General features: G+C 34.3%; 3 protein-coding genes, 1 long non-coding RNA gene and 1 other non-coding gene across 6 annotated transcripts in view; 1 reads left to right on the plus strand and 4 right to left on the minus strand.

Annotated features, from left to right (window-relative positions):
• Positions 1-1,976: 1,976 nt before the first annotated feature.
• LOC100177970 (splicing factor 3B subunit 4-like) lies at positions 1,977-6,869 on the minus strand. Its single transcript, XM_002119314.5, has 8 exons — positions 6,732-6,869; positions 6,528-6,631; positions 5,540-5,665; positions 4,894-5,022; positions 4,266-4,446; positions 3,321-3,434; positions 2,866-3,117; positions 1,977-2,313 (listed from the first exon to the last, which is right to left on the minus strand). The coding sequence occupies exons 1-8, from the start codon at positions 6,763-6,765 to the stop codon at positions 2,126-2,128; spliced, it is 1,128 nt and encodes a 375-aa protein (XP_002119350.1). The 5' UTR covers positions 6,766-6,869; the 3' UTR covers positions 1,977-2,125.
• A 2,233-nt stretch (positions 6,870-9,102) lies between these two features.
• LOC100177931 lies at positions 9,103-9,957 on the plus strand. Its single transcript, XR_182014.4, has 3 exons — positions 9,103-9,292; positions 9,375-9,406; positions 9,810-9,957. It is a non-coding gene; the product is annotated as an uncharacterized LOC100177931 (transcript).
• Positions 9,958-12,340: 2,383 nt separating this feature from the next.
• LOC113474519 lies at positions 12,341-13,095 on the minus strand. Its single transcript, XR_003396181.1, has 4 exons — positions 12,968-13,095; positions 12,849-12,914; positions 12,752-12,788; positions 12,341-12,419 (listed from the first exon to the last, which is right to left on the minus strand). It is a non-coding gene; the product is annotated as an uncharacterized LOC113474519 (long non-coding RNA).
• Positions 13,096-14,916: 1,821 nt separating this feature from the next.
• LOC100175648 (pre-rRNA-processing protein TSR2 homolog) lies at positions 14,917-17,192 on the minus strand. Its single transcript, XM_002119670.5, has 4 exons — positions 17,005-17,192; positions 16,661-16,751; positions 15,962-16,188; positions 14,917-15,123 (listed from the first exon to the last, which is right to left on the minus strand). Exons 1-4 carry the CDS (start codon positions 17,080-17,082, stop codon positions 14,935-14,937), a joined length of 585 nt encoding a protein of 194 aa, XP_002119706.1. The 5' UTR covers positions 17,083-17,192; the 3' UTR covers positions 14,917-14,934.
• A 1,336-nt stretch (positions 17,193-18,528) lies between these two features.
• LOC100175594 overlaps positions 18,529-21,489 on the minus strand; it is a 7,807-nt gene continuing 4,846 nt past the window's right edge. The window contains exons 9-14 of one of the 2 annotated variants that reach the window (XM_018815761.2): positions 21,111-21,221; positions 20,547-20,719; positions 20,027-20,143; positions 19,520-19,634; positions 19,122-19,235; positions 18,529-18,930 (exon numbers count right to left, since the gene is read on the minus strand). In XM_018815761.2, the coding sequence (XP_018671306.1) occupies positions 18,824-18,930; positions 19,122-19,235; positions 19,520-19,634; positions 20,027-20,143; positions 20,547-20,719; positions 21,111-21,221 (737 nt within the window). In that variant the 3' untranslated portion in view covers positions 18,529-18,823. Of the gene's footprint in view, positions 18,931-19,121; positions 19,236-19,519; positions 19,635-20,026; positions 20,144-20,546; positions 20,720-21,110; positions 21,225-21,489 lie in introns of both variants that reach the window. The other variant, XM_009863988.3, reaches the window with a different exon arrangement.

Raw genomic sequence — 21,489 nt, forward strand, 5'->3', positions numbered from 1 at the left:
CAAATGTGACAAGAAGTTAGAATAAAAGGTGTCCCATCTTCCCCTACCCTACTATATAAAATACCTAAATTATGTGTTGTGGAATAAAGCGGTCGTTATACAAATTGATTAAGTTTTGTGTCCATGTACATTGTACATGTACAGATCGGTGAATATAAAACTTACCGAAAAAACGTGTTTTTAAAATTGGCAAAAAAGTTTCAGGTTATAAAAATCCAATGTTTAATAACATAGACGCTGTGACTAGAACAAGATGTTTACCGGCTTAATCAACACCTGGACACTTTTATATAGGCTATCCCACAGAATTTAGAATCTTGTAGGCTATAAACCGATCTGATAACATTGGTGTCGCAAATTCTATAAAACCAAAGAAGCTATATTATAAAAACATAGCCCCAAGGTAAAATATAATTACGTTGTATACAAACGTGCTATCGTATTTAAAATATTTGTACAGTAGTTATAATATAAACATTGCAAAGTTTGTCATACATAAACTTAATACTGCGGTATCAAACGACTGCAAAAAATATAGTTTATTCCAGCGCCCTTTTTGTTGATAGGGCATTCCTAACCGTATCATAGATACATCTTCAAAATTAAAATAATGACACTTTACAAATTTTGACAAAATATGTATTTTTATTTATTTTAAAGCATATAACCCTTTAGGTCTTTTTGGCGTCGTATTTTACTTAAAGAAGTAAAAAAATTATAACTTTTTACATTTTTACCTGGACACAATGTTCCGCTAGAGAAGTCGCAATCAAAGTTTTGAATTGAGTTTACATTTACTGCAAGAGCTAAAAAGACAGCGAGAAATATATAACTCAACATTATAGCTCTACTAAAGCCTGTACTGTAATTCATAAGAACAGCAAAATTTTAGCAAACGGGGACCTCGTTTTTCTCCTATGGCGCGGCTTCCTGCAATATTGGGCACATCTATTAGCACTATATACAAGTAAATGACTAGAAGTGCATTTCTTTCTTATCTTATAAGCTGTAAACATGCGTAGGCAGTAGGTTGATTACAAGATACCTACGAACGCGTAGGCGAATATGTGTATAAGCCCTAAGGAAGTTTCATACCAATTTATAATTACTTTTTGCTTTACGTGGAAACGAGATATGAATGCCTATAATCAAAGATATTGGGGTGTAAGAAACGTCTTGCATACCCTTGGTATGTGCACTAAGAAAAACTTTACTAAATTCAAAATTTATGAGCAGACGTAGAGTACTGTAGGGTAAAATGGGATATACATTTAACACATAATATCTCATATTGACCTGATCGCGTTTTAAACAATTTACAAATCTCTTTTAGAGTTATAAGACTATTTATATACTGTATACATACGACATATAAATGTTCTCTGTTTCCTACCAAATGGAGGGAAAAAAGAGAATGAAAAAATGTACAATTTTATCTCAACCCATTATAAGGTTATCTCTAAGCTCGGTTTTACTACCAAGCTTGTGGCCCACCATTACAGAATAAAAGACCACCACACTTACTTACATGAGTGACGTGTTAGATACGATTGCTCCTGCACAGCAAAAGGGTTGTTTTTGTTTTTAATCAAGGTTTACACATCATATACTACAGACCATCTTTATTCAGTCATCGTATGCGGGGAATTCGGGACGCCACAATACGACTGAACCAACTACGACAGAATGTTCGGTTCATTTATCGAAATCAACGAGAGTCATAAACCCCGGCTATGAAAAAAACAGCGACTGGCTTGCTTACCGATATGATGCCCTTACTCGCGAGAATTTTAAAAAACGTGAAAAACTTTTTTATTTTGATGTATGTAATATGTCGGTTGTTTGGCCGCTTAACAAATTTCATCCAAAACAAACTTACTTGGAACAAGAAAGAATTTACTTGCGTAACTTTATTTGTAGCTGATAAAACAGTAAATACGCACTTTTTATATGTGTCGACTACAGAACATGCACAATCGAGTCGCTCGTCTTTTTTATTATCTCATCATTACATTCACAATTTACTCGAACATTCGAACTGAAATTTTCCAATGAAGTAAAACGATCAGCAGAGTTACTATGACGTCATAATGTAAGTTGTTCCTCAACAATGAACGCCTAAAACTCATCTCTGCATCATATTATGCATGGGTGGACCCCCCATATTCGGGGGTGGACCCCGCATTGGGGGACCATGCATACCCCCGTCGAACATATTTTGGGGCGGGCCCCATGGCATCGGGGGGCCCATCGGAGGCCCCATAGGGGGTGGGGGGCCTCGAGGTTGGAATTGGTTACCCATTCTTGGACCACCTGCAAAAAATTAAGGTGATATTTAGAAATTTTTATTTAATAAAACATAATATTTTATTATCTGTTTGAAATACAGTAACGAAGGTCAGAAGAATTAATTAACAGAGCTTAGAAGAGGGAATTAGCAGCAAAACGACAGTCATTATACACACGCTGCAGGTAAAAGCTACTTGAGTAAAATGTCAAACAAAATCTTGGCTGCCTAAACCCACAATATAATAAAGTGAACTTATATTCGTTGCATTTAATCAAAACAAATTAAGATTCAATTGGAAGAAAAGTGTAAGTAAAAACACAACTCGTACAATAGTGGGAACTGGGAAATGACTTTATTTTTGTTTTAATTTAGTTGGACCAGTATTGTCAGATTTGTAGTCTAGTTCGTGGCTTTGGGTTGGGTGCTAGTAATGTTAACATAAGACACGGGTTTCAAAGCTCGATACTGGTACTAATAATATTAACAACATATGTGTCCTTGGGCAAGCAACATTTTGTTTTTAGTAAATTGAACAAAAAATTATAGATATATTTTTATTAAAAATGTTTTCTTACCCATTCCCATTGGGGGTCCATTGTTGGGCATCATATTAGGAGGACCCATGCCTGGGTTGCCCCAACTCATTTGGTTGTTCATAGCACCAGACTGGTCCATTGACGAAGGGGGCATAGGGGGCCCTCCATGCATTGGGGGAAGTCCCATGGGTGGGTGGGGCGGCATGGGGCCAGGGGGCATACCCATGGGGGGTAACATAGGTGGCCCAATAGGTGGCATGCCTGGCATAGACATGGGGGGTGGAGGCATTCCTGAAATAAAAAAAAAAATGACTTAAATTCGGTAGTTTCGGTTATTTAATTGTGTTTTAATTATTTATGTAATTTTAAAACATCTGTGAAAAATTTTGTTTTAATACTTATAAAAATAAAAATACTTCAATTCCGAATAGGGTTATTATACTGCATAAATTTTTACTCAACAATTTTTGGCATTAAATTGAAAAATATCTTACCCATATCCATGTGTGCGAGGTCTAACGGGGTGGGCATCTCACTTGGAGCATCAGCAAACATTGTGTGAGGTCTGTCAGCTTGTGACAGTGGGTTCTGCACTGCTAGGAGTCTCTCTAAAAAGTTCAATGTACAGATTTAACAAATTTTATGAAAAAATTACATTTTAAATATTTAATGTATAATTTTTGCAATTTAAAGAGTTTAAAACATAAGTTTTTAAGTAGGTCTTGTTGTATTATACAGTTTATACTTTAAGTGTGACTTATTTTATTAGTAAAGTAACTTCAAAATTTAAATTTTTTGTTTTTAACATTCATAATTTAGTTTGCAATACACAAAATAATGGATGGTTACTGCATTTTAAGAAGAGGCGACTAATTTTGAAATGAAAAATGGACAGTACCACCAGTGGTAGGTGGTAGCCATTACAGAATAGTAAAAGAAATGTGAGATGGAATAGCCATTACACATTACTAAAGGTAAAGAAACACTAACCTAATATTCTTAAGTAATAACTGCAATGTATTTGCAGTCCTAAACCTAATCTAGCCTACAATATTCCATAACAAGCTACACTATTGGGCCTTACACTTATAAGCGCCGATTTTTTAAAATACAACTGCACATTCTTTGGTTTCATTGCTTACGGATTAAAGCAGTGCGAAAAAATCCCAGGTTGGGCCTATTCTGCCATCTTAGGTTTTGCACTCTTACTTTGAAAAATGTAACTTGCATTATCCCTGCATGGCCGGAAAACGAAAGTCGTTATAACACGGGTGTTCTGTTTCAGACACCTTGTACCAGCCTATGAGTTACCCTACACTTGTGGGGGATTTTTTAAAGGGATGTTTTATGTATGGTTGATAACTTGTACAACCCATTGCTGGCCACTGGGTTAGAGCAGTAGCTTGTCACATTCATATATAGAACAAAACTAGAAATACCTGCTGCTCCACCATGCCTTTCTCCTTTTGAATCCTTTTTAAATGCGTATGAAATACTGATGGGACGATTACAGAGATGTTGTCCATTCATTGCTTCCATGGCAGCGTCAGAAGCTTCAAAACTCGCAAAGTTTATGAACGCATAACCCTTTGAGTTTCCTGTGTCTGGGTCTCGCATGATCTGTGCAAAAAGTTATTTTGCTTTGGTTTAGGAATGAATGAATGCAAATTATTTTTCCTCGTATGGCTTGGTAATGACAGTCAATATAGCACAGTGTTCCTACTGTTCTGTTTCTCATACCTCGTGCCCGCTCACGACTTACCACATATATGTTAATTTATGCCCCAATAATAATAACTTTATTTGTCTTTTTGATGACAGTAGCGAAGATTTAAAAATATTTTAAACGAAAAGACAGGATATAGCAACAAAACAACAGTTGTTAAAACACGCTTACAGTTAAAAACATTTTTACATTTAATTGGAAGAAAATAAGCGTGGTTGCTACACTTACCAGACAAATGAGCCATTCATGTTTAATTATTATTAAGTTCAACTTTTAACAAAAACAAAAAAATACATGTAATATGTTATATATAATAGTACATAGTAGTACACTGTTCATACCTTGGGTGTTTGAAGTATAACACCAAATGCACTGAAAGTGTCGTATAAAAGTTTTTCATCAATTTCAGGATCAAGGTTTCCAATAAAAAGATTTGCGCCAACATCCAAGTTCTTTTGATGTGAAGATGCCTATATAAAAAATTTGTCAATAAAAACTGAGGTGTTATTTAAGGGTATATATATACAAAAAATTACAATAAAATTGAGGTTTATTTCAAGTGTATAGGGCTATATAGGCTACTAGATATGTTAAATATATATATGTATAATATTTCACCGGCACTGATCTTCTGGCATAAATATATATATGTATTTCCTATTATAGATGCATAAAACAGTGATTTTCTTAGATTTGCAAAGTTACAGCAGAAGCCAAGTATATTTAATACAGCTTTACGGTAAATGGTAAAAATGTTACCCTGCTATTAAGTGTCTATACAAACAAGCAGGAGAAAACTGTACAGTATTTGACACATATAATTTTGCATACAAATGCAGATATTAATTAAAGAAGTTCCTTATGCTTAAAACTGTGTTTAATGTATCTAATTGCATTTAAAAAATTTGGCCAAAATTTTTATCAAAATCCAAATAATGTGACGCCTATGTCCCTAACTAGTAGCCAATATTTTGTTAGCTTACAAACCTTATTCACTCGTATAGGTTTCCCATAAAGTTTTATCATATTTAATATCTTTATCGCATAATCTGCATCTTCTTCTGCAAGAAATTCGACGAAACCATAACCCTGGTGGCTGCCAGATATACGATCCTGCGAATTAAATGTGACATTACATGTTTAATATATATATATTGTTTTTTATTTATTATAAACTTAAACGGTGTTTTAACGACTGTCGATTTGCTGGTAATTTATTTTTTCAATTTTTTTAATTAATTTAATCGTTGTTACGATATCCTATAATAAATATTTTATATAAGTCGATATATATCTATATAAATGGTAAATTTTAAGATCCAATTAATTAAAACAATAAAAAATGGAATTACAGCAAATTAAATGCCCTTAAAAACATATCTTGGTAAGTTCTGCTAACATACATTTTGCTAAAAAAGCTATTTAAGGTATGGCAAATAAATCTTCCACAATGACATGTAAGACCAAAACTGTGCCAGCCTGTAACCCAGTCTGCAGAGTATGGCAGGTGCACGGGCGATTTTGTTTACAAACTTTTGGTTATGCACGCCATGATTTGTCCCACGCACCCAACTAATTAAAGAATAAAAAAAACGTATGTATATATATATATATATATTATATATTGAATTAGGTAGGATTTTCTAACGTGGCTTGGAAATGTATGCTTTGCATGCCGATTTTTAATTATACCACGCAGGGACACAGGAATAACATCTTGTACGCGCGAGATCTCGTCAGGAATGGTACGGACATATTCTGCAGACTGACTTGAACTACATTTCTAGCTGTTAACCTGCTATTATTTCATTTTAGCTACAAGTGTTAAATGAGGTTTTTATATTTATCATTAGCCAAAAAATGTGGTTTAAAAACGAAAACTGTCATACAAGCTTATTGTCGCTTATTCTCAAATACTAAATAAGGCATTGAAAATAAAAAAAGAATATTAAAATTCAAGTTTACAAACACTAACCTTTGGCATATGAGTGCTAACCACCACTCCTGCTTGTAGAAACAGTTCCCACAGCAATGGTTCTGCTACTTTTTCGTCTAAACCTCCGACGTATACAGTAGCATCTGAAAATGTGAATAAAAAAATCAAAAACAAGTTTTCACGAGAATATCAGCTTAATAAAATAACCAACACAATTATCTAAATACTAGTCAACGTACTCACCTTGATTACGTTCAGAAATCGGGCCAGCAGCCATTATTTTGGGCAGTGAAACGCTTTTTGTTTAAAATTTTACAGAATCCACACAACCTCACGTTTTCTAATTAAACGGCAAAAGTAGTAAAAAAGTTAAAAACTAAACGTCCAAGGTTGGGGGAATGGCTGCTTTTTTCTTATGTTCTCTCGCCGAATATGTCGTGGTGTTTATGTGTTTGTAAAGCTATATCAGGCAACGTGTGTATATTTTGCTGGAGAACTGGAAACGTAATTTTTAATTATAAACAATCCGTATACTACTGGCGAAGGACTGGAGTTGTAATTTTAAACATTACCAATTGCCTCAAAAGCGTGTTTTATAAAGAAGTGAATAAATAAAACTAACTTTATTCTCACGTTGCTGGAAAACGACAGACGTTTAAATAATTATACGTTATAATAATAGTGTTAATACACCTCGTGTCAGCTGAGGAGTTACCATATATAGGCTATGTTACTTTGTGGCTTGCCCAAGGACACATACGCCCACAATGGCAGCAACGAGCCTTATCAACAATTTCTGCAACACTTTATTACCAGCAAATCGCTCCCCGAAGTTATCATTAGGCGTCTTTTAGAACTATCTGGAATATGAAGTTATCTCGATGTATTGATTTCAACATGGTTGACAAATATATTACAGTAGGGTAAGACGGGATACTGTAAGCATCCAAATTCTATTTTCCCGATCGTACTTTAAACAAAAGTATATGCATTCACCTTTCTCCGGTAAGAACTAATGTTATTAAAACACAGAATGTTGCTTTCCTGGGAAAATGAAACATATAATCGCATTGCGAAAAGGGTATAAAAGCAATAGTTAACTCGAGATAGCTTATGTCAATTGTAGTTGTCAATCATGTCAAAATAATTCACTTCAAGATAACTTCCTGCTTTTAATAATCTTCATGGGACGCTTAATGAGCTTAGTTCTAGGTACGCCTGTCAATCAAGGTAGAATATTACTTCCCGCAACGTTATTGGTGCACATGTCAATCAATGAAAACTTTCCGCGACGATTTGCCGAGAAATTGTTGGCTTCTTTACCCAGGACGCTTTCATGGGCTATTGAAATATTTCTATTAAATAGTTAGTCTTGCTTTTATGCTGGTACCGTTCCTTGTAAGTATAGACTGGTTCTAACCCCTCTTATAAATGTTTTTTCGAAATATGGATGTCCGAGACGGTTTTAGTACAACTGTTAATAATTTATGTGTAAGGAAAAAATGCTTTTAGCAACATTTAACGTTTTTCAGTAAGAAAGACATGTATTCACCTACTCTCGATAAAAAGCAATGATATCAAAACATAGAATATCGCTGTCTTAAGACAATAAAAACATGTAACCGCATTGCGGTGAAATAGGTATAAAAGCAATTGGTCAACTCAAGATAGCTTGTCTCAATGTAGTTGTCAAATAGGTTGAAAAAATTCACTTCAAGGTAACTTCCTGCTTTGAATAATCTTCATGGGACGCTTAGCTTAGATCTAGGTACACCTGTCAATCAATTTAGAATATTACTACCCGCAACGTTCTTGGTGCACATGTCAATCAATGAAAACTTATCGCAACGATTTGCCGTTAATGAGCTGTTGCAAGAAATTGTTGGCTTCTTTACCTAGGACGCCTTAACGGGTTATCAAAATATTTCTAATAAATAGTTATTCTTGCTTTTATGTTGGTAGCGTTCCTCGTACGGATTGACTAGTTCAACCCCATTTTGGATGAATGTTCTTTTGAAATGTGGATATCCGTTTCAAAGAGACGGGAAGTTATGGCACTACTCCTAAATGATTTATGTCCAAAAAGATTAAAGAGTCTATATTATAAACTTAAAGCCCACAATTGTGAAACGTTTTACATCTTTTTTCACTATTTAAAATAATTATTTTTCGCAGAAACATGATTTTAGTTTGGGCTGAAATATTTATCTTCTTGGAACGCTTTGGTATTTGTTTGCTATGCTTGTAGTATTAACTAAACTTAAAAACATGTTTTTACCACGGCCGGAATGATGGATTTAGCGTGTAGTTGCTTACCATGATATAATACAATATTTATCTATTCATTTTACGCGTAAATTTTTCATATTGAATGTTTTCTAACACTTCTGTGTCCTTTGTTGATTTCAATTAGAATACCCAGTTGGCGAATTACAGTGTCAACTAATTGCTCAACTCATGCAAACCCACAACGACTCATGCCAATATAGTTCCGATTAAATACCGAACTTTATCTTCGTGCTCAGTTGCTCAGTAATCCGCCTACTTTGGTGCCTATATGATTACTTCCCTCTTTGGTAGCTAAATATAGAGAATGAAATCGGTGACTTATAAATAGAGGTTCGTTTGCTGGTTCTTCACAAGTTGATCAACAACTGGAAGATGGATCGAAAACTTCTCATCGTTCTTCTCATCGCGCTCATCTGCTTCGCTGAGCAGGGAGAGAGTTGGTGTTATCGTCGTCGTGGATATTTCCGTCGTCGTCGATATCATTGGCGTCGTCGTCGTCGTTATGACCAACAAAGGTAAACATGTACTTATGATTTGTGTGCGACTAATAGAGCAACCGAGGCAATTCCAAATTTTAAAACATGAAATTTTTTCTAGTGCCGAGGACATGAACGAAGACGAGGAATCAGGTAAACCATTAGTTTAAATTAAATTCCCACTTTTGTATATTAAATAGTTATATAAAACCTGAATATAGAAATAGATATATAGTAGAGTGGGGGAAGAAGGGACACCTTTAACACCTAATATCGAAATAGCCTGATCGGGTTTTAAACAATTAACAACGGTCTGTGGAAGTCGTGAAGATACGGTTTTATAATTCATTGAATGTTTACGACCAAATAAAAAGAGAAAATTAAACGAAAAGGTGTCCCATCTTCCCCCACCCTACTATATGTAAAATATTCTTGCCGTTGTTATTATATACATAAAGCGTTCTTTTCTATTATAAAAGTAAGCTAAAATTTAATTAGTTTTAATTTTTTTTAAGTTGAGAATTACTTATTTTAATGTACATTATAATTATTGAAGCTGGAGATGAAATAGAAGACATCTCGGCTGAAGAGGATATGCCGGAAATGTAGATGAAAGAAACGTACAGCTTCAGTGACTCAAAGAAATATGTTTGCTGAAACTAATCTTTCTCGTCCTCGAGCAATAAAAACAAACTAAATGCAAATATTGAATTCATGTGTAACAATTCAGGTTTCTTTAAATTTTGAAAAAAAAAATACAACACAGAAGATCGCTGCATTAAGATAGTAAAGGTCACACAGCTAACAAAAGGCTTTATGTGGTGACATTATAAATACACATTAAGAGATTCCATTATAACAGTTTGCTACAGATGATTAACGATTCCAAAAAAAGCGTCGATGATTGTTCAAACTGCGATCAGAAAATATGGAATTCGGTTGCTAACAGTAACCCGTCTTACCCTTTTGTACTATATAGTTTTTAACCATGTTGAAATAATTCACTTTACGATAACTTCCTGTTCCAAAGAGCCTTAATAGGACGCCTAATGCGCTGAGTTCTAGGTACACATGTCAATCACGCTGGAATATCTACTTCAAGATAACTTCCCCCCAGCTTTTCTGTGAATACTTTAGGTTTACTTCCAAGTGAGACGAGAAAAGAGAATAAGAAGATTTCCTATCTTTCCCACCCTAATATATATTATCATGCTTGTGTTGAAGATTAAAATCATTAGAAGGTTTTAAATCAAGATTAAAATCATTAGAAATTGAAATCTTTAGACTAGAATGTTTTACAAATTTCCCTTCTAACCACAGACCATGTTTTGCAAAGACTATACCCTATTAAAGAAAAAAGATATATAGTAGGCTGGGGAAAGGTGGAACATCTTCTCTTTTTGTTTTCTCCTTCCATTTGGTAGTAAACAAACACCATTAACAGAATTGTAAAACCGTATCTTCGTGACTTCCACAGACCGTTGTTAATTGTTTAAAACACGAGTAGGCTATTTGGATATTATTTGTTAAATGTGTCCCATCTTCCCCTGCCGCCTACCCTACTATATAACACACGACAAATTTGAATTTGCTATATGCTCCGTAAACTATCGAACCCTTCGGACAATACTTTATGTTCCGTAACTGTCTTAACACCTGCTTGTATACTGCAGAACGATAAATACACGTTTCGAAACGGAGTTTATTTATTTCAAATCAACAACAAAAACAAAAAGGTGTTTTGTTAAAATTTGCGATTGTTATATGTAACTATTACCGGCACTCATCCACAATTTCTAAGGTCCAGACATGAAACAATTGTAACTCAAACGAATAGAAGTAAAGAGTTTAAATTTCATCTGTAAAACAAAAGATCAAAATACCTTCATATTTATGTGGCTGGCGTTGGTGGAAAGCCACTACGGCACGACAAGCCCCCAGCCAATGGTAGTGGGTTTCTACTTTTTAGGTGAGAAACCCTTGCGGGATAGACAATCCACGCAGGTTAAAGAAACCCTATAGACAAAAAGACATAAAATGCACACACCGTGCATAACAAACACAAACACACACCGACAAAAAGACAAAAACAATACAACGATGTGCACAAAGAAAAAGTGACAAAACACACAATGCACACAACAGCTCATCCATACAAAAATGGGACAATTACGAAAAACTAAAATTTAACGCAAACATAATCATTGAACCATCTACATAAAATCTATGGTTCAAATCCTGAAGGATAATCATCTGCAGTGTAGGCTACACCAATATTAAATGTTCGATCACAAGGAATCGAAGCCAACAACAGCTCTACATGTCCCAATCACTCGGTAAGTCGCCATGTTGGTACCGCGATACTCTTATTACATCTTTGCACAATATAATATCGTCCGGATGTTACGCACCGCACCGACCGTTACGGAAGACTGCATTGGTTGTTGCGTACCGCGCTTGCAGTGGCCTAAATAACCGAGCGTAGCACCACTGTAGCACAATGCGGCGACGTCCACGCAATCAAACTTACAGCTGTAGCGGAACTAAACCGACAGTAACGTAACCGCATCGGACGTGAGACATGATGACCCATCGACGTATAGCATAATTGTGACGTGGCCAGCGTCACAATCAGGCTTACACGTAGTGTGGTACTAAAACAGGAAATGTAGATTTAGACAAATTACCCTCAAATTAAACGGGGTACTTTAAACTTAAGATGTGTATTATAAAACGCAATAATATTGCAAAAGTATTTGTGTTTTGCTCTTACGAAGTGATTCTAAAGTTAAACAGGTGTGTATTATAAAGCGCGTTAATATTACTCGAGTATTTGTGTACCAACATTTCGTTCTTACCAGGTGATTAGGACAATACAGAATCGCTGAAAATTCGATCTTTGCAGAAGAAACACTCAATAGAGTGTACAACAACAAACTCTGATCCAGCAAGATGTTTGCCATGATTTTAATGCCTACGTTTCAGTGTTATGCAAAATGCACTATGTAGTGACTGACTGAAAAACACTGGTCACATTAGACCCAGCAGAAATGGAAATAGCACTGTAAGAGTGTAACACACAAAACACACATACACACACAACACTTATTAATACTCAAACCTCAAACCATCATCCGTTACCGGCGTCTTCGTCTTTGTGCTTCAGCTGTAAACATAAGTATTAGTTAGTATATAAATTAATAGGAAGCTGGAGAAAGATTGTACGCTTTCAATCGTTTCTATTCCCATTTGTTAGTAAACAACGAATAATACAAAATATCCTGATCGTGTTTTAAGCAATTACTAACGGTTTCCAGGCTATGGGAGTCGTGGGGATACGGTTTTATAATTCTTATCTTTCCCCAAACCTACTATAGAATCGTAATCTCATCGCTCGTAAAAAAAATAATTAAAATTACGATTGAGAATTAGGCAATATTATATGCTAATGGCATTCATATTACCCAACAGTAATACATATTAAACATTCTACACTACCTTGGGCTTTTTTTCTGAAGCAGCATTCGCCGACTTTCTGAAACACAAACAATGTATTCGTTAAGGTAACATACCATTATTATTACGTCATAATTACCGTTATTCCGACTTCGTCATCTTGATGATGGCTATCTTGATCCTCTGTGGCGTCACATAAAAAGTTCTAAGACACACAAAAGTTGCAAACAATAAAGATTGTGACAAAAAAAATCTTACGAAGTGGGTTCTTCTGTTGCGTTGGTACTTCGTGACGTCACATCATCGAGGTTTCTAAAAAAGATCCTGTGTTACGTAACAATGCCTATTGCGGTTAACCTTACCGATTCTTTGATCTTCTTTCAACCTTCGCGCACAATGCGCAAAAGTATAAGCATAAACTAAAATATTAATAATGTGCCTTGCGTGATGCTAACGAAAAGCGCGCATGGGGCCCCATGAAAACGACGCGAAACGCATGCGCAAAAGAAACCGCATTGTGACGTCGAAATCGTGCAGGAACCGAACTGTGACAGAATTATCGCGACCGTCGCGGTTATAACACGTTGTCGTTCACACTTACGACACAACGAATAGTCGGAACGACTACGACGTATCACGAAAGCGATTGCGGATATAAATCAATGCGTGCGAGTGTATATTGACGTGATAAAGAACCGTCGCGCAAATTTGTCAATAACCTATTTAGTTTAAAACGCAAGGTAAATTACTATTTAAAGGAAATTAATATTAAACTTAGAATAATAGTTGCGTTAATGTAGTATCAGTAGTTATAAATAATAACAATATTATAATACTAACACAGATCTGGTCAGTCAGATAGCTAGTTAAACAATACTCAACTTAAAGGTCTTGAAACAAATAATCCAATTTTGATGCGGAACTAACTTCATCTAAGCTCCTTCGTGTTGTGAATGCAGCGCGTTGGAAGGTAGTGGTTTATAAGCAACATAAAACGAAAAGCGTGAGGCGCTGATTGATGATTACGCGTTAGATTGCAGTATCATGTGTTTCCCGTGTTTTTTTAGTTTAATGGTATTTCCTCCCATATTTCTTAAGGCCACTAGCGCCTGTGAACACTGTTTTTGCCATTCGTATGAAGCTGTCGCAATTTAGTAGAAACACAAGCAACAATGTGTTGCCAGTGGCCCTAGGCAAATCCATTGCGATAAAATACAAGGCTTATTTGGAAAGGTTTTATACACAATCGTTAATTGTAATTATTGTTTAATTCTAACTATGCTGCTATACAGTGTTATAGTAGGGCGGGGGAAGATGGGACACACTTAATACATAATATTTAAATACCCTAATCGTATTTTGAACAATCAAAAACGGTCTATGGAAGTTGTGAGGATACGGTTTTATAATTGTTTAAATGTTCTTTGTTTACTACCAAATATGGGACGACAAAATCGACTGAAAAGGTGTTCTATTTTCCCCCTTCTAATATAAAATTGTATCCAAAGATAATTTAATTAATGTCAGTCTTCTTTAGCACCAGAACTTCTCCGTATTGATCAGCAAGGTTTACTTTGAATTCATCTGAAACTTCACCCCATCTGTAATAAGGGAATCTCTCACTTGAACAAATCTTCATCAAACCAGCAGCTTCAAGTCTTCATCAAACCATTGTGGGCGTATGTGTACTTGGGCAAGACACCTAACGGCAATAGCTCCAACCTAGTTGTCACTAAAAGGTTGTCTAACTTGTCAGCCATACAATAAGAAAAAAAATTACCCACTAAGTTACATATTTGGAGGTTTATGAAACAGAAACCTGTGTTACAACGACAGTTGTTTTCCGGCCACGCTAGGTTAAAGCAAGTTGAATGAATGAATGAATGTAACTTACTCTAACCTCGCGTGGCCGGAAAACGACAGTCGTTATAACACAGGTTTAACACCTCGTGCCAGCTTACGAGTTACCATGTATGTTACTTTGTGGGTGATTATTTTTTTTTTTATGTATGGCTGATAATTTGTACAACCCATTAGTGACCACTGGGTTGGAGCAATTGCCGTTAAGTGTCTTGCCCAATGACACACACGCCCACAATGGTAGCAGCGACTTCCATTGCAATACGCAATTTCCATTAACAACTAGGCAACTACACTCTATTAAGAACTCTTTTTTTAAAATAATCAACTTTTTTTACAACTAAAAATCATATAAAACGCTCTTTTTATTTATTTCGTTTCCGCCTTGCGCGTGTTGTTACAGTGGTCCATTCATCATCTGCTATTAAATCAGAAGCACCGGGTGTTTCATTAAAAGTTTTTTCGGTATCTTTTACAGAAGTGTCCCCTGATATTGCATCTGGACCACAGATGGTCATGCCTTCCAGTATTTTATTTGCCTCTTCATCAGGAATCTAAAATTGAACAAGTCATAAATTTGTAAAAATATGACATATTAATATAATAATAACAATATAATAACTTTTATTTGTCTCTTCGATTACAGTAGCAAAGATTTAGAAATATTTTAAACGAAAAGACAGAATATATCGACAAAACAGTTGCTGAAACACGCTAACAGTTAAAAACATATTCACATTTATTTGGAAGAAAGTAAGCGTTGTCGCTACACCTAGCGGACAGATGGGCCATTTTATTTAATTAAGTTAAACTTCTAATGGAAACAAAAGTGTGCGTAAAGACACGACCCGTACCCCATACTGTGGTGTACCATAATGGATGTTAATTTCAATAGGCTGCAGACACTTTATATAACGCACAAGGTTTTATACAAAGTTTTGTACCTTGTCATTTGGCCTATCAAATTAACTGCTTTGTTGTAAGTTAGCAAAAACACTTTAAGTTACAAGTAGCAACTGTAACAGTTTACATACCAACTAATCTGGTAATTACCTTTTTTGTTATTGCATTCAAACAGGCAGATAAATTAGTGTTCTAATTAGCATTTGGAATTTTTATGGTAACAAAATTGCATAATTTGGAAGGCTACATTTGAACATACAACCTACAACCTACAAGGAATAATAAATGATTGAAACTTGATTGAAAAAGGTTTATCAGCCATGCTTATCTGATACTTTTTTAATTAGGTTTTTACCCACAGCGTGTGTATAACAACTGTTTTGTTGCTAATTTTCTTCTTTTTTGTTGTATGAATTAACCTGATCATCGCTACCGTATCCGAAGAGATAGTCATGTTATGTTAACTAACTATCATAACTAGGTACATACCTGTTCACTAGTTTCCATATTCCCATTCATACATTCAGCCAAGTTAACACACTCAAGTTTTTGAAGTCTTTCCTTCATTTCTTTATATCTTCCTTCTTTCCAATATTGAAACTGGTTACAAATTTCTTGGGAAATTACTTTTGTTCCATCGTCTTCAGATAAAGTGTTGAATTCTGTGGCCATTATTTCATCAATGAAGTCTTCCAATTCATAAGCTTCTATATCATCTGTGAGTTTTATAGTAAAATGTCAAAAATTTTATAAACGCCTATTTTTTGATATATATACATGCTGTTCATCAAGAATGAGAGTGAACAAAAAATGATTGAATTTTATTTCTTCCAATTCATAAGCTTCTATATTTATAGCATCTGTACTGTAGGTTTTACAGTAAATATCAGCCATTTTGAAATTAGCAACTTTTTGCTATAACAGTGCAGATTATCAGGAATAAAAGTGAACAAAGAAAAATGATTTAATTTTATTGAAAATAAAGGGAATATGCTTATATGATGAAGCAGCTAAAAAACAAACGGTGGCTAGAAGGTACATTTAATTTGTACACATTTTCACTTCCAAAAAAGAGGGGGTTTAAACATGTATACTAAAAAGGTTTGTTACTTAAACCCCCAATATATATATATATGTGGTTATATGATAATAGAAATGATATGTGGTTATTCGGTTATAAAAACATACCATTTTCTTTGAAGAACGTTTCAATTACACCAACAAGCCACTGAGCTTTTTCACTGCTGTGTAAACCTCCAAAACCATGCGCAACTGCCAGCTGAAATATAACAACATTTTAAAGCGATTATTAAATCTAGAGTTATTCAAATACAACTAGCATAAATTCAAGAACTTTGTGATTTTTGTTATTAAATACAACTTGTACCATGACGTTGTGTTATTATACGTAAATGAAAAACTGTATTCCTAAGCCAATTATACCCAACGTAATGTAAAATTAACTTACTGATCTAATTTATTCATTACGCATATTACGTTTGCAGCAAAACTTACAGTTTAAATTTGATTACCTGCAAGCCAGTCCAGCTTTTTAGGATAGCTTGAATGCTTTGATAAAACAACGATGGACTTTGCGCAGTTGAAGCCATAGCTCAGTTGCTACAAAACACCGGCCGACGTATTTACTACAAATAACTTAGCGACTATGTTTATACAATCATAGTTTAATAATTCGGAAATAATACTTTTACAATAAGGTGTTGTGACGTCATAATCATAGCACGCGTGCAAAATCTGTTACCATAGAAATAACATAACTTTGTACTCCCCGAAAATCGATGGCTGCGTGAAATCGATTCTATTTTAATCAGCTTTTAAAGGATAGCTCAAAATGCTTGGAATCAAGTCGTTTCAATATCTGTGTGTCTGTAAACGTCACCCAGCAGTGATTGTTCAAGCAGTTTCAGCTCATACACTGAAGTTAAAAAGAGATTGGACGTTACAGCTACCAAAAATTGGCAAAGAAGACTCTTTAAAATTGAAGAAAAAACATTTTATATATAGAGTGACAGACATTGATGGTGGACCAAAGAAACTCTCGGTAATGTTAACAACAGATTTGCTGGATATTGGAGTAAAAGGAGAAGTTGTTTCGCTGCCAAAAATGATGAGTCGGACTTTGCTTAATAAAAAGCAAGCAGTTTATGCTTCACCTGAAAACCTAGCAGGTTTTAAAGAAATTTCTGTATCCAATCAAACAAGTAGTGGGCGACAGATGCTGTTGTGGCTGCAGTCCAAATCTTTATTTAAATGCCCATTTCCTCAAGATGTTAATTGGGTTTTAACCCCTGAAAACTTGTCAAGGTGTCTCTTACGGACTTATAACATAACTGTTCCAGCTTCTGCTATTGTACTACCAGATTATGAGATTTCTCATTCAACTTACGAAGCTAACACTAAACATACAGTGAATATTTCAATAAATAAAATTAGTTCTGTTGATATAACAATAGTGATAACTTTATTTGATCCTTATTCTGAGTAGATATTCAGTATATGCTACACCAGCAAAATTGTGTTTCGGTTTAATATTCACTCTTTCAAATGCATTTTCGACTTTTTATTAGTTATGTGTGTCGTATTTGTTTCGTGCAGACTGAATTATAAATTCTTTGGTCACTTACATTGTTTGTTTTTTACGTTGTTTTCTTATCCTTGTTGAAATAAATGCATGCAAAAGGGTGTTTTACATCCCGAAGCAGAAACTGTCACATACAACATGCAAATTAAAGTAGTATTGCATTATGCAGCGTTTAAATTAGAGCTTTTTTTTTAAAAAGATAAATAAAATTTTTGGTAATTGACTAAATAATATTTTGCTAATAACATTTTTCCAAGTTCCAAAAAAATTTTAGGATGAAAAATGCTTAAACCATAGATATCCGAACCCTAATTAAAATAGTATGATCTGACTGTTGTATGCATCATGAGCAAATTTTACTGAATTAAAACACAGTTTGTGTAATGTGTTTCTTCCTCTGGACTCCAAACATAAAACTGGTTTTATATTTTTGTAGTTTACACATGAAAGTTTTTGTGCTAGATTTTAGTTTTAATGCGTTATTAGGTTCAGGAAATTTGAAAAAAGCTGCACCTAATAAAAGCGCTATCTAAAAATTCTAAGTGCTACAAGCAATTGCCTTTTTCATTTAACAAAGCAGATACATACGCAATAAACATTTAAAAAAGAAAAAAAAAACAGAAAAATTAGAAACCTTGAAGATGAAAGCAAATGATTAGTATAGAATAATAATACACCCAACTTATAATAAATTATAATTAAAAAAAATATTTATTTTGTTTAGCAGGTTATGACCAGGTTAGAAACAGCTAGGAACTTTTTATCTCTTCCTCTTCTACTTTAGATAGCATAGCTTCAATGATATCTTCTATTATCAGATTTTCTTTATGAATATTTTCACCCAGAAGTGTAATTCCTGCCAAAACACATTAAATTAAAAAGCAGGTAATGGATGAATGAGACTTGCTTTTAAATCGACAGTTGCTATAACATGGGTGTTCTGTTTCATACACCTTGTGCCAGCTTATGAGTTACCATGTATGTTACTTTGTGGTTATTATTGTTTTGCAAAACTTATGGTAGTTAGAAAATGTTTCAGTTAATAACTTTTTCCATTTGATATTCCTTCAACTTTTCTAAAGTATTTTGGTCGTAAGTATCCATTTTTGTCCCCTGGTGAAAGAATTACTTTGTTTTCGGAAAGAAAAAACGGTATTCCATCTGAAAAAATTGAAGGGCACTAAAATTAAATATACATTGGTTGGGTTGTGGGAAAAACTAAAAATATTCTTGGTTCACTAAGTTAGGTTACCAATTTGGGAGAAATTTTCAATATGGCTAAAATGTTAGATCACAAAATAGCAACATTTTGCTAATTAAATATTAAAAATTTGGTGTAAATGTTATTCTGGCATTTTATGTTTTGATATTTAATATGACACTAGATAAAAAACGCCTAATTTTTCACTCTATTTCAAAGGGGAATAGAAAATGCAAATATTTACCTTTAATTGCTTGTCCCATGTCTATATGAACAAATACATTACAGCTGTATCTCATTCCACTTATTACTTGCTGGTCAGAATTTGGCTCAGCAGTAGTCATGTGAATATGCATACGCTGTGAAAGATACGCATAAGACCATAAAAACAAATACTATTGTATATTTTAGGTCTAGGTCTTTCATACATACACAATATTAGCGCAACCATGGCCACTGGCAAGTTATAACCATTATATATATATACCTAATAAATATCCATTTTCTTTTTTACTGTGAACATGATATTTATTATCTACAAGTTATAATTCATATATATACCTTAACAGGGTAACCTTATAAATACCTGTGTACTTTTTTACTGTAAACATGATATGTACAATTTATCAGTGCCTGCCTAGTGATTCAAAAAGATAGAAGTACTTTTACAGGCGAGCACTCCTGATGTTGTACACCCCATGCACACTGTACATGTATTAAAAACAACAACAAAACTTAACAATATATTTACCTTTCTGCAATGTAAACCTTGTTTTCTAATAGATTTCCAAGCTGTCCAAAATGTCCCATGAATCACATCATGAAACTCACACGCATCAGTAATTGTCATCAAGTTTAAGGAACTGACCTAAAAATGTGGACAAGTATAAGAAATTGTCTTTTTACTTTCATAAAACCTTTACATCACATGAACTGGTTTAGTGCAAATTTAGAAACCACACCTATTTTAGGCGCACAGGTGCCAAACATTTGAAAATGCAATTATCTACTGTTTGAGGGTTAATCTTTTGTGAAAAACTGGAAGCTGCCAGCGAAAAGGTTATTCATCAAAAAGCAAACAGTGTGCACACTTATTTTTACCAATAGTTTAAAAAGTCTTTTTTTGTTTGTTTCATACGTTTGTCATTGCAATTGAAAAGACAAAATAAACTTAGTTATTTACATTGGAACTATAGGCATTTTGCCATTAGTTTAAATAGTCGTTGCTTAGCTTTTTGCATTACAATTACCCATTAGAGATTCCTATTTACCTCAACGGAATGTCCTTGGTTTGCTTTTATTATTTCCATTCCATCTTCATTAACTTGTATGGTAAATCTCTGTTTGTCATTTTCCCTCACAATTCTGTGCATTTCTTCTCTTGTTAATCCGAGTTTCTTGAAATGCTGATGTTTTAGAATTGCATCCACTGGCACGTAACCCTCTAAAAATATTCACAATTTTACTGGACTATGTATTTTGTTGTAATATAAAACTAAAAAATTAATGGAATTTGGTAGGGGTATGGTTTTGTTGGGACTGACAATTTAGATACCCTATTTGTGACTACTGGGTTGGAGCAATTGTCGTTAAGCCCTTGGCCAGCCTTCAACCCATAACCTCTGGGATAGAGGCATTCACACAAACCAACTATGCCACAGCACGGGCTTAAACAGCTTATACATTGGCCTTAGGACTATTTTCTAATACCAGCAAACTACAATTATATTTTTTATTCCAGCAGGACAGCAGACTATGGCTTCATTCCAGAACCACATCCCAATATCTTATATTCTAATATATGATTATATGTATATTGTAATTTGTAATGTTACCTTTATCAACTTTAAACCCGTATTTATTATGACGAAGAACAGAACTTAAAGATATTCCAACAATGGTATCATATTTTTTTCCTCTCCGCCTTTTTGGCGCTCCTGAATTTTCTGCTACAAAAGAATAACTAATTAAGAGAAATGGTTGGAAATGGAAATAAAAGAAAATTAAATGTTTACAGACATGACACTCTATAGCGAAGACAGTAATACAATTAACACATACAATAGTCAAGACTTGTAGGCATGGGCTCTATATATAAACTGAACCACAAATAATTAAATAAGCTAGACAAAAGTATTAGACAAAGCGTGTACAAAATCACTAGTCAGGTAGCCTATGCTGTGAAAAAGAAATGAATGAATGATCTTACTTATC

Source organism: Ciona intestinalis, chromosome 1, assembly GCF_000224145.3.
Source record: "Ciona intestinalis chromosome 1, KH, whole genome shotgun sequence".
Taxonomy (NCBI): Eukaryota; Metazoa; Chordata; class Ascidiacea; order Phlebobranchia; family Cionidae; genus Ciona; species Ciona intestinalis.

What these genes read in the sequence shown, in the direction of transcription:
- LOC100177970 (XM_002119314.5), bottom strand. Translation starts at nt 6,765, where the DNA reads ATGGCTGCTGGCCCGATTTCTGAACGTAATCAAG. An exon ending in TTATACTTCAAACACCCAAG is followed by an intron (nt 4,447 to 4,893) that starts GTATGAACAGTG and finishes CTTTTTGCACAG; the next exon opens with ATCATGCGAGACCCAGACAC. An exon ending in CCTCGCACACATGGATATGG is followed by an intron (nt 3,118 to 3,320) that starts GTAAGATATTTT and finishes TTTTTATTTCAG; the next exon opens with GAATGCCTCCACCCCCCATG.
- LOC100175648 (XM_002119670.5), bottom strand. Translation starts at nt 17,082, where the DNA reads ATGGCTTCAACTGCGCAAAGTCCATCGTTGTTTTATCAAAGCATTCAA. An exon ending in AAAGCTGGACTGGCTTGCAG is followed by an intron (nt 16,752 to 17,004) that starts GTAATCAAATTT and finishes GTTATATTTCAG; the next exon opens with CTGGCAGTTGCGCATGGTTT. An exon ending in AACGTTCTTCAAAGAAAATG is followed by an intron (nt 16,189 to 16,660) that starts GTATGTTTTTAT and finishes TAAAACTCACAG; the next exon opens with ATGATATAGAAGCTTATGAA.